At 49.3% G+C, this 12260-nt stretch overlaps 1 protein-coding gene across 1 annotated transcript in view; it reads right to left on the minus strand.

Moving 5' to 3' along the window:
* LIPC (lipase C, hepatic type) overlaps window positions 1–12260 on the minus strand; it is a 159737-nt gene that overhangs the window by 17967 nt on the left and 129510 nt on the right. Inside the window, exons 4-7 of the mRNA XM_027067364.2 lie at window positions 7436–7618; window positions 6546–6663; window positions 4050–4283; window positions 985–1230 (exon numbers count right to left, since the gene is read on the minus strand). Of these exons, the coding sequence (XP_026923165.1) occupies window positions 985–1230; window positions 4050–4283; window positions 6546–6663; window positions 7436–7618 (781 nt within the window). The remainder of the gene's footprint in view (window positions 1–984; window positions 1231–4049; window positions 4284–6545; window positions 6664–7435; window positions 7619–12260) is intronic.

The following is a 12260-nucleotide window of genomic DNA, read 5'->3' on the forward strand; positions in this document are numbered from 1 at the left end:
GTGCTTCCCTCCTCTTTAAAATGAGATCATAACCGGCCCTGCCGACTTTGCTTGGCTGCTGTGGGGACCACAAAGAGTTGATGGCTGCATCTGATGTTTTGTATAAAACGCGGTGCACATAAATGCAAAGTGGTGGTGATGGCATGTTCACCTTCTGCAGCTACAAATATTCTGCACAGTAATAATCAAACAGTGCAGGGCCGAGCTTCTCCCGGCACCGGTGAGCATGTGCAGTGAAACAGTAAGATGCTAAATCACTCACGAGCTGTTTAAAGGATTAGACAGAAATGTTAATAGCAACAGATGTCAGCTTGTTCACTCATGGAGGACACGACTCTGGCTTCACTGGAGCATTTCTCTGCTGGCTCCAGCCCCAAACGAGGCCACGGCTCTGACCTCTGGTTCAACCCGGAGTGGTCGGGGCTTGGTTTCTGCCCTGAGGTTAAGGATCTGATTGGGAAAGTTGGAAGAAGCCAAACTTCATCTTGGGAGGGTCTCAGTAGAGCAGTAATGCCCTGTAAGATCGGCTGATCCAAACTCTAGAGGAAATGAGAAGCTATAAACATAGCCTGGAGCCTTGCTCTTTTTTTTTTTTTTTTTTTTTTCCCACGGAGGCTGTGAGCAGAGCTGAGAGCACTTGGTTCTAGTTGGGGTTTGAAGACACCTCCAGGTCCCTGCACAGTGAGACCTGGGTGGTCAGAGTAACTGCTCAGGGCCTTCCGGATCTAACATTCTAGGGCACCATGAACACGGATGGATGAAGAGAGGCTGACCCAAGGATTCTTCCAGAAAGTATCAAGTTTTCTCCTCCTAGCACTTGGCAGCAAGGTGGACATGAGAGAGAGGCCGTGTCCACATCACCGTCTGGAATCTTTGGTTTCAGAAGCACTGAAAGAGCAGAGCCTGAAGTAGCCACAGGAAAAGACTTGGGGGAACGTCTGACCCTTCCGATGAGTGGCTGCCTCATGGGCCACCCACACTCACCTTTGAAGGGGGACTGGGCCCGCGTCGCGAGGAAGAGCTTCTTGCTCTTCTTGCCCTGCCACTCCTGGCGGACGTGGTAGCCCAGCGTGTTGCAGTGGCCCTTCTTGCAGCTCAGGCACAGGCCCTGGCTGAAGGTGCCCATGTCACTGCACTGGTATGCCGTGCTCTGCATGCTGGCGTGCAGCAGGGAGTCGATGAAGAGGTGTACTGAGCGCTCGTGGGAGCATTTTATGGTCTGAGTGATGGCTGCAACACAGGGCAGGAAGGACTTTATCACCCCTTGATCCAAAGTACCCCCAACCCAAAGGATGATTGTTTTCAGCACAGATCAGTGGCATGTCGGGAAGGAGGGGGGCGGTTGCTGAGGCTGACCCACTCATCGACTGAAAACTACAGGAGTGGACCCCTCCCAGTCACGTGGTGGAGAGTTGTCACCCCAGGCACTTCAGGGGTGGGGGGCTCCTAAGGGCACCCTGGTGTTTGAATAGGAAGCCTAAGTCACTAAGAAAATACTGAATTATTTAAGAAAACAGGGTAGAGTAATTTATTAAAAAAAATATTTATGTCTTGGGGCTCCTGGGTGGCTCAGTCGGTTAAGAATTCTACTCTTGGTTTCGGCTCAGGTCATGATCTCACGGTTCATGAGATTGAGCCCAGCGTCAGGCTCCTTGCTAACAATGTGGAACCTACTTGGGGTTCTCTCTCTCCCTCTCTCTCTCTGCCTGCCTGCTCCCCGCTCCCCCTGCTCACACTCGCTTTCTCGCAAAATAAATAAATAACCTTAAAAAATATATGTTTATGTCTTAAATGGTTAAAAATGTGCACGGGCTAATGCCTTGGGTTGAATTAGCTGGAACAGGCTTGTGTGGAATGTCTCTTAACAAAGCTAGGAAAATGACTGCCAGGTTACTCTTGGGGCTCAGCTAATGGTCTGGTGAAAACTGAGGTCTCTCCCACAATGTCTACTCTCTGCCCTAAAGCAGCCATTGCCTCCATTGGGTAACCGGCCTATAAAACCAGCAAGGAGATTGGCCTCTAGAAGGATACATCCTAGCAACCAGGTTTGCATGGGCCTAAACCAAAACAGCAAGTTTAGGAAGTTTATCTAGCATGGATTTTTGACCTTTTTTTGTTTTTAACTCTCCAAATCTTAACCTAGTCTTTAATAAATTATTCCTAAGGAATGTTGAAGAACCACCATAAGGTATGTAAAGTACCTGATGTGGAGGTACAGCACAGGTCACTCTGCCTAAAGGTATTGAAGGCTAAATGCCAAGATTGGACACCTTAATTCTTGAACTAATGGTGCATTTGTTGTGCACCTACTATGAGGCAGGTACCACGCTGAGGGCTTTCACTCATCCACTTTCTGAATCTTCCCCACCGCTCCTTGAGGCAGCTGTTATAGATGAGAAAATGGAGCTTCAAAGGCATTCACTAACTCATTCAAGCTCACCTAGCCAGGAGGTGTTGAGGTGCTAAAGCAGTTACCAAACTACCTTCTGTTCAGGTGTGTCGGGAGAACCACCCCAGAAAGGGATCGCTTAAAAAAAATTTTTTTTTAACATTTATTTATCATTGAGAGACACAGATCGTGAGCAGGGGAGTGGCAGAGAGAGGGGGAGACACAGGATCTCAAGTAGGCTCCAGGCTCTGAGCTGTCAGCATAGAGCCTGACACGGGGCTTGAACCCACAAACCACAAGAACATGACCCGAGCCGAGGTCGGTAGCTTAACCAACTGAGCCACCCAGGCGCCCAGAGAATGAGATCGCTTTTAAACTTAAAGGTGAAGAAAACTGAGAAAAACCAACTCAAAACTGGGCAAGCAAAATAAACATACTTGGTTCCATCACTTTGAAGGTTAGTACAAGAGAGCAAATGGCACTAAGTGGTCAGAGAGGTACTTAAAACTACTACTTAACTCGGCAACTAGTTACTAATCCTAGAGGCTTGTGTTGAGCATTGGGAGGGAGTAGATCTGGGAAGAGGGCTGGTTGGTCAGCTGGTGATGGAACAGGACCCGTGAATGACTGGAGGGACACTAATGGGAGGGGTATGTAAGGAATGGTGAGGGGGAGTTCCCAGAAGGTTCTGTAAGGCGTGGGTGGGTGGAAGGCTGAGATGCTGGCCAAAATGAGATAATGTTGAGTGTGAAGGTCATTCTGATGTTGGAGAGGTGAAGGTGGTGATATAATCACAAGAGAGCATGTTCTCAGCTTGGTTTGGGATGATGGAGGTGAGAAGAAGGTATGCGGGGGTGGAGATCTCCAGCTGGCTTAGTGTGAGTTGGCATGTTTTCATCAGGATGATATTTTATAATAATGAGAAATTTGGAATGCTTATGCAATGTATGAGTTTTGCTGACAGTTTTGTTCGTTAATCCTGTGCATGTTGTCAATGTGCATGCTATTGGTTCAGTCTCAGATCTGAGAGAGAAGTGGGATCACAGCCCAGATCATGCCACAATCCAGTTCCTGCCCCAGTGTAAAGGAAGTGACAAATTAGAGCTGAACTTTGAATCCGAAGAATACCAGTAAGGTCCTATGGGACCAGCTGGGACCAGTGGAAGAGGTACTGCCACTCCAGTCAGACCAAGGATCAAGAAGCTATGCTTGATTAAGTGCGTCCTCATGTGCCCCAGAATAGAGAAAGTCCCCCGGGATGAGGAAGCTTCTAGAGAAGGAGAAATAACCACAGGCATCAGGACTCCACTTTCAGAAGGGGTAGTACCCCTGGAAAGACTTTGTTGCATACACTGGGTGGGGCTAAGAGGCAGGGATTCCTTCTTGGGGCTCCCCAGCTCACCGTCGGTACTTAGCCTCTAGTAACCACTGTCAGTTAAAAGGAGGGCCTCCTGGGGGGACACCAGCCCTTACCCACTCCCACAAGCCCTCTCTCCTAGTGGGTTTGGTGACCATATACCCTGGGCGCCGACCCTTGCTCAACGGTTCCCAGAGTCCCACAGAGCTTCACTGGAGATTCACTGGGTCTGGGGGCGGCATACAGGTGTGGGAGGTAGAAGCCAATGCAGGCTAGTGCTCTCGGCCTGGCCCTCCTTCTCACCATTTAAGCCGTGCTTGCTAATGTGTTTGTAGAGCTGTAGGAAGTGGCAGCCAGGTTGGAAGTAGCCCCCATTGGGGTAGAAGTCATAGTGTGCTATGGGCTGTTTGATGCCCACGCTCAGGCCCATGTGCTCCCGGGTAAAGGTGTGAATGGCGTCCACAAAATTGGCATCATCTGGTGAAAGACGGTCACTGGGCGAAGATCCCTCAAACAGAGGGCCCGCGGCATCCAGCCCTAACAGGAAAGCAACGGTAAGGGTTAGGTGGAAGCAAGGGGACACAAGGAGAATGCCCTTTTTAGTTTTTTGATGTTATTATACATTCATGAGCTAGCAGGAAGAAGAAAATCCTAGGGGATAAGCTTTCTCTAGAAAATCTTGCTATAACCTTTCGCAGTAAAACCACAGTAATTCATGGTGCCGAAAATTAGACACAGGCTGTGCGTTATCTAATGGGGAGAGAGGTCTGCTGGAACTATCCAGTGGTAGAAATAAGGTTATGAGGGAATGCTTGATTTATTTAAGCGAATCAGTTTTAAGTACCTCTCAAGCTACTTTCAAGAGCATCTGTTTGCATACAAAAAAAAGCCCGCTGTGCTTATTGTAAGTAGTTCTAACCTACCCATCAAAGAAGGAGTTTATTTGCCTGTATGTTGTCAACAATTTCCCTAAATGAGCTGGCTTTTCTCCTACACCAGTGTCATTTCCTTGGAATGTCCAGAACAGCCTTGGGACATCACTGTTCCCTGGTGAAAATGTCATGAGCAAATAGGACGGCTCAAAGCTCTGGTCAAGTGACAGATGTGTGTGCATGAGACTAAGCGCAGCTCCTGGCTGACTGTAGTTGGGGAGTATTTATGCACTCAGAGTTTTTCCTCTGTCTTTTTTCCTTCACCTTCACTGCAAGGCCCTTTGATGTCCCACATCAGCCCTAGCTTCCATCCCTGTTGGGGGTGAAGGAATTGATAGGGGGCGGTGAGAGCACCTGTCTCCAGCTCTCACCCATGGTTACAAATGAAAGACATCTTGGTGTGATTTTATTCTGTTCTTCATGGGTATGAGTATGAGATGACAGCAGTGATTAGCTGTCCTGCCGCCTCTGACATGAGTGAGCCTGGCTAATAATGCCTGACGTGGCCCATGAGGCCAGCCAGAGTGGAGAGGGTGCTGGGGCCTGGGGTCACCTCTCTGCGGTTCTGACTTAGCCTTCGAGGCCTGGTTGCTTGGCAATGGGTCTCATTGGCCTTCTGTGGAAGGTCTGCTCACCCCCAGCCTATGGAGGGTTAAATCACAGAGGTGGGGCCATGAACAGTGGCCTGTGAAGCAGGGCTCCCTAGTCACCAGCAAGATAAAAAAAAAAATAAATAAATAAAATAAGGGTGAGGAAGTGAGTTCTCACAATGACAAATTTCTTTCTTTTAAATGTCTGCCATTATCTTGTAACCTCTTCTTTGGTGAAGTAATGGGAATCATAGATGTCAGCTGCCAAAAATGTTCTGACTTGATAAAATTAAAGGCCACAACAATGCTAGTCATCTCAAATTTCCTTTGAATTGTTTTAGCCTGTGAAGTATTATTGCTTTGACCTGCTAGGTCTTGAAGGATGAGTAGGAGTTTGGTAGCTAGACCAGGGCTGGGTGGGTAAGTGGTAGTAAAAAGTTCCAGGCAAAAAGAAAAGGACATGCAAAGGCCCAGAAGCATAGGAGGCAATGGCATGTTTGTGAAGTGGAGAAAGACCTAGTGTCATGGACGCCTGGGACTACAGGGAGGGAACGGCTGGAGGGGAGGTCGGAGAACTCTGGGGCCTTGTTTGGGCTTTCTGAATTTCGTCCTGTGGGTATCTGGGGGCCTTGGGGACTTGGTTAGGGAAATACCTGGTGATACGTGTTCTTCAAAAACAGAACTGTGGGGCAGCATGGGGGATGAGGTTGGTGTCTATGATGCCTGGGGGGAAAGACCTTCTCACACAACCCCAGTTCTTCCTGGGTATCTGGGGCCGTTCCCAAGTGAGTGTAGAGCTCCCTGCCTCAGTCCAAATAGGTCCCAGAGTAAGACCCGTATGTTTCACAAACGTGGAAACTGAGGCACAAACGTGGCCGATGTTACTGCACATTTCAGCCTGTGATTTTTTAACTTGCTCATATTGGGCTTTTTAAACGACAGGTTGAAAAACTCTTTGCTGGTAGAACAGTGTGTAGAAAGCCTACTTTGTAGGTCCTATTTGGCATGACTACGAGAGGCACCTGTTGGAGGAGAGGCACCGGAAGTTGAGGCTGTAATTTATTCTGAATGCTCGAGGAACAGCAGTCTGTGACAGTGGTCATGTTTGACGCCCTGTAACCAGTCTTCCTGTGAACACCGGCGCCGCGTGAAGGAAGCTGGGGACCTGGTAATTACGGGACTGCTGTCGAAGCGGGTCCTGCACACAACCACCCCCGCCCCTCTCCCTGCCCCCCTCTCCCCGCCCCCCGTGGTTGTTAGTTATCAGGCACGGTTACCTGTAATTCTCCCGATCTTGTGCTTTCCGCCGATGTAACTGCCAGCGAATCCTGCGACATGTGCACCCAGGCTGTACCCAATTAGGTGTACATTGCTTCGAGAAAATTGAACAGATTCCTGGAAGACAGAGGCAAGATGGTTACAGGGGAGAGTTGCTGGACGGTAACCTCCTGTGGGTCCAGCTTGTTCTTGGCTCCCACCCTGTTCTTTACGCTGGGTGGAAAATGAGGTGCTTAATTCATCCTCCAGACCCAAACTGGTTTCTCACCCCCCCTTTTTTTTTTTTTTAAGTTTATTCATTTTGAGAGAGAGAGAGCGCACAAGCAGGTGACAGGGAGAGAGAAGGAGACACAGAATCCAAAACAAGCTCTGTGCCATGAGCTCAGAGCCCCACATGGGGCCTGAACTCACGAACTGTGAGATCATGACCTGAGCTGACATCAGATGCTTAACCCACTGAGCCACCTCGGCGTCCCTGGTTTCTCACTTTTGCTGGCTCCCACCTTTCAGTCTCAGCTACCTGGGACCCTGCCTGGTGATGCTGCCCCTCTGCCTGCCTTTATTAGCACCTTAATGCCTTGCACAGTGATCCTGTTCATTTGCGTGGGGTTTGATGGTGTTACAGGTATGTTTAGATCCCTCAGCACATCCTAGGGAGTGAACATAAAAGAAACAGTGGATGGGAGAGGGGAAGATAGTTCTGCAAAATAGGGGTTTAAGCAAGGCATCTGAGGGAGCCCTGATGTCCCATCTCCACCCCTGCCCTCCCATTTCTACAGGGTTAGCAGAGTGGTCCTCCCTCCTGGGCTGCTTGGAGACCAGCTTAATTCACTGACACTTCCGGGAAGGGAGAGGAAGGGAGGCAAGGGGAGGCCGGGGCAGGGCTCACCTCCAGCCACCGGATGAGAGCGGCCACCTCGCGGCCCACGAGGCGGGTGTTGTGGACAGCCATGGTGTAGTGGTGGTAGGCCAGGGTGAGCCAGTCTGCCAGCCCCACGTTCACTGGCTGGGCCATTCCAGACTTCAGTGCGGCAACCATCTGCCAGATCCAGTCTTCCAGAAAGCCGTCCACCTGCACGTGGGCCCACAGAGTAGTCAGTGTAACCAGGAGGGGCCAGAGGGGCCCCTTCTTTCTCTCGCTTCACTTTTTAAATTCTCCAAGTCTTGGCTAACTAATGCTGGATCCTTCTTTCCAGAAAAAAAGGCTTCGGGGTGGGGGGAGGGAGGGGTCTCTCGACCTTGGCACTACTGACATTTTGGGCCAGATACTTCTTCTTGTGGGGGCTGTCCTGTGTGTTGTAGGATATCTAGCAGCATCTCTGGTCTCTGCCACATAGGTGCCTGCAGTACCCTTCCCGCCAAGCTGTGAAAACCAAAAGTCTCCAGGCTTTGCCAAATGTCCCCTGGGGGCTACCCCTGGCCTCCAACTGAGAGCTGTTCTCTTAATGTGTCCCTATTTTAAGAGTTTCTGAGCCTTAAAATCATGGAAAAGTCTGTGTAACCAGGTGCTAAAGCTGACCTATCCTTTGAGCATCAGCCCTGGTACCTTCGGCTCCAGGAGGGCGGCCTGCTGGGCCATGGCCACAGCCACGGCTCTGAATCCCCGCTCCTTTGCTCTCCTCTGACCCACTCATCTGCTCGCTTTCGAGGGAATAAAGCACCATGGGCTGGAGCATGGCAGGAGCTCAATACCCGTTTATGGAGAAACTTTCTGTGTATGCGCCTTGTTTGAGAACCAGCCTGCAGGGCACTCCTGACAGGCTCACAGAACAAAGACATTTGTGTTGCGCCTGCAAGGACAAATAGGAGTTCACTTATAAGAATAAGGGTGGGCTGGTGAGTGTGGGGCACGGCTGTCTAGGGTGGTCCAGGCAGAAGGAAGAGCACACAGAGTTAGGAAAGGGCCCCACGGTATGTTTAGGGGAAGAGTCTGGTGTGGCTCAAGACTAGACAGTGGGAGGCGAGGCTGGAGAACAATACTGATGACGCGGCAGGTCATTCCGAGGTCAGGTGCGTCCACTTACTCATGTTCACCCAGTGCTTTTCGTGTGCGTAGGGCACCTTGGGTTCAAATCCAGACTCTGTCAGTTACTAGCTGCGTGACCTTAGGCAAGTTAGTTAACTTTTCCATGCCTCAGTTTCCCCATCTGGAAATGGGGAAAATAATATCGCTTTTTCCAGGATTGTCGTGAAGATGAAATCAGTTAATAGATGGAAAGCACTTAGAACGGTGCCTGGAATGTAGTAAGCACTCAGGAGATGTTAGTTACGTAGAGTTATTTAGTTATGCAGTTATGTTAATAGTTATTTACATAGCGATGCAGCTGTTGTTGTTATTACTAGTAGTAATAGATATATTCCCATCTAGGTTTTAAGAATGAAGAGTGCATTCTGGTAAAAGACCCTGGTAAGAAAACCCTGCTATCTTCATGTAGCATTTTGTAAACAAGATACTTATTTAGTCATTAATTCAGTTAACAAATATTTTTGGAGCACCTTACATATAATGGATACTGTTCCGAAGGAGAAGAGGGAGCACACTGTAGGCAGAAAGCACAGCCTGAGCCAAGGCCAAGAGGAGAGAAATCACAGGAGAGTGGAAGGAGCTCCAAGCAGTTGAGTGTTGCTGGAGTCTAAGTGGGGCGCAGGGAAGGTGAGGGGAGGCAGGGAGGGTGATGGGGGCAGGAGGAGTGAGGAGGGCAGGAAGAGTGAGGGGGCAGGAAGAGTGAGGGGAGCAGAGAGGGTGAGGGGGGCTGGGAAGGTGAGGGAGACAGGGAGGGTGATGGGGGCAGGGAGGGTGAGGGGGGCAGGGAGGGTGAGGGGGGCAGGAAGAGTGAGGAGGGCAGGAAGAGTGAGGGGGGAAGGGAAGGTGAGGGGGGCAGGAAGGGTGATGGGGGCAGGAAGAGTGAGGGGAGCAGAGAGGGTGAGGGGGGCAGGGAAGGTGAGGGGGGCAGGGAGGGTGATGGGGGCAGGGAGGGTGAGGGGGGCAGGGAGGGTGAGGGGGGCAGGAAGAGTGAGGGGAGCAGAGAGGGTGAGGGGGGCAGGGAAGGTGAGGGGGGCAGGGAGGGTGATGGGGGCAGGAAGAGTGAGGGGAGCAGAGAGGGTGAGGGGGGCAGGGAAGGTGAGGGGGGCAGGGAGGGTGATGGGGGCAGGGAGGGTGAGGGGGGCAGGGAGGGTGTAGTGGGCAGGGTCAGAGGGAGAGCACCTGGAAGAAGCCCCAGCTGTGCTGCCTTTGTGCAGCCTTTGTGACTTGGTGGCTCTCAGCTCCAGCTTCTCCTCCACCCCTTCGCACATCTCTCCTCTGGACGCATTCCTTCCTTCCCACTTTCTCTCTGTTTTCTTGTAAGGAAAGTCTGTTTGGCTAAAGCAGCTGAAGAAATAGGATACTCTTCTCTACAGTGACTTGCCTCCTTCTAATCCATATCTTCCCGCAGGGTTCCCATTGGAGAGAGTCTGCTCTTTGGTTCCCTTTAAAAACATGTTTCATCTTAGCATTCTGCCCTCTGTTTTTCTTAAAGAAGCATGGATTGAGCTCCTACCCCAGCTGGAGAAAGCCACAGCTAGGAGTTTGCAGTGTGAAGCCTGCTGCAGAATTGGGAGGCCCATTCAAACCCCTCTGACAAAGGCCCAGTGAACTGGGAGTTTTTGAGAGTGTGAACTTGGAGTGTGAGTGTTCTGGGTGAATTTGTGTCCACTGTTGGCTGTGTGACTATGGTAGCTGCTTGACCTCTCTGAGTGCATTTTCCTGATTTGAGATACTAACCCACCTCATAGGGAGGTGTGGTGATTAAATGGGTTGATGTATAATGTAAAGGGTCTCACTTACGGTAAGGCCTCAATCTATGTTACGTCTCTTCTTGAGCAGCAGGAAAACCCATCGCCATCCTCACTGCGGACCCTGGGGTGTTAGGAACCTCCACTTCCTTAGGGTGGGAGCTCTTTGAATCCTACGGGGAAGCTGCTAGCAGGCTATAGTCACCACTGCTTTCCCCTGTAGCGATGGCAGCACCCCACCTCGTGGATATACCCATGTGGCATCACCACGTGGCCTACCACGTGAGACCAGGAACAGGGTCTGTTTTGTTCATGGGGGCTGTGAGCCTGCACATAGCAGGCTCTCCTTGAATACATGTGGAAAGAGTGGCTGGTGGGTTGACGGGCTCATTTTGTTCTCTACGGTAGGAGAGATGAGGGTTTCAAGAGTCTTTCTTTCTTTCTTTCTTTCTTCTTTCTTCTTTCTCTCTTTCTGCTTTCCTTCCTTTTTCTTTCTTTCTTTCTTTCTTTCTTTCTTTCTTTCTTCTTTCTTTCTTCCTCTTTCTTTCTTCTTCCTTCTGTCCTTTCTCTTCCTTCCTTCCTCTTTCTTTCTTCTTTCCTTCCTTCCTTCCTTTCTTCCTTCCTTCCTTCCTTCCTTCCTTCCTTCCTGCCTTCCTTTTTCTTTCTTTCTTTCTTTCTTTCTTTCTTTCTCTCTTTCTCTCTTTCTCCCTTCCTTCTTTCCTTTCCCTCCCTCCCTCCCTCCCTCCCTCCCTCCCTTCCTTCCTTCCTTCCTTCCTCTTTCTTCCTTCCTCTTTCTTTCTTCCTTTCCTCCCTCCCTCCCTTCCTTCCTTTCTTTCTTTCTTTCTTTCTTTCTTTCTTTCTTTCTTTCTTTCTTCTTTCTTTCTTTCTTTCTTTCTTTCTTTCTTTCTTTCTTTCTTTCTTTCTTTCTTTCTTTCTTTCTCATGCTGAGCGAGGAGCCCAATGCAGGGCTCACGACTGTGAGATCATGACCTGAGCCAGGGTTAGACACTTAACTGACTGAGCCACCCAGGAGTCCCAAGAGTATTTTTCAACTAGAAGTCAGGGAAAGATTTCCAAGTCATGAAATAGACCCCCCAAATCTCTGGAGGTTTCAAGCTGTCAACTGAGCTTCAAATCGTGGGTTGTTGGGGAGCCAAGAGGTACAATTTTGTCTTGGAGACAAGTCCTTGCTTAGTTTGAGTTCAGTCATTGCCTACAATATTCTTTCTCCCCTTTGTCCAGGATTTTCAGCATCCGAGAAGGGCTACATTTTCCTTAAGAGGCTGCATGTCTCAGTCACATTTCTACTTAGCTATGGCCAATGACTGTAACTGGAAGCATTTCACAGATGCTTCTGGGTTGCTAACCAAAAAAGTACCACTCTTTTATAGCAAAAGCCATTGGATTGTATACTTTAAATGGATGAGTTACATGGTATGTGAATTATATCTCAATAAAGCTGTTTAAAAAAAACCCCACTCCTTGACTCCTTTGTGTACACCCTTTACTAATTGTGCTACCTGGAATAAAGAGGTGACAACTGGTGCTCTGGCTGCCATATTGGATTATAAGGACAAATGTTACAGTCTAAGGATGGCAGACTACTAAGCTGGAAATGAGCTAGGTCCCTGAGGACTTGGATTGCATACCTCCAGACTAGTGTGTGAAATAGGAACAAACTTCCGGTTTATTTGAACTATTGCCAATTGAGTTTCTGTTACTTGCACCTGTATTTAAACCTTAACAGTTGCAACATTTCACTGGGAGACTATGTCTTCTGTGGCTTCCTACCTCCTCTTGTGAAACATGCAGATTCACTTGCATGGACTGCAATCACTTATGGGCCTTCATGTGCTGTGTGATTTTTTGAGCCGTATTTTATTATCTGAAATGTGGAGATAATTCTATTTTCCCTATCCTGCTCATTCATGGCATTGAGA

Source organism: Acinonyx jubatus, chromosome B3 (genome assembly GCF_027475565.1).
Source record: "Acinonyx jubatus isolate Ajub_Pintada_27869175 chromosome B3, VMU_Ajub_asm_v1.0, whole genome shotgun sequence".
Taxonomy (NCBI): domain Eukaryota; kingdom Metazoa; phylum Chordata; class Mammalia; order Carnivora; family Felidae; genus Acinonyx; species Acinonyx jubatus.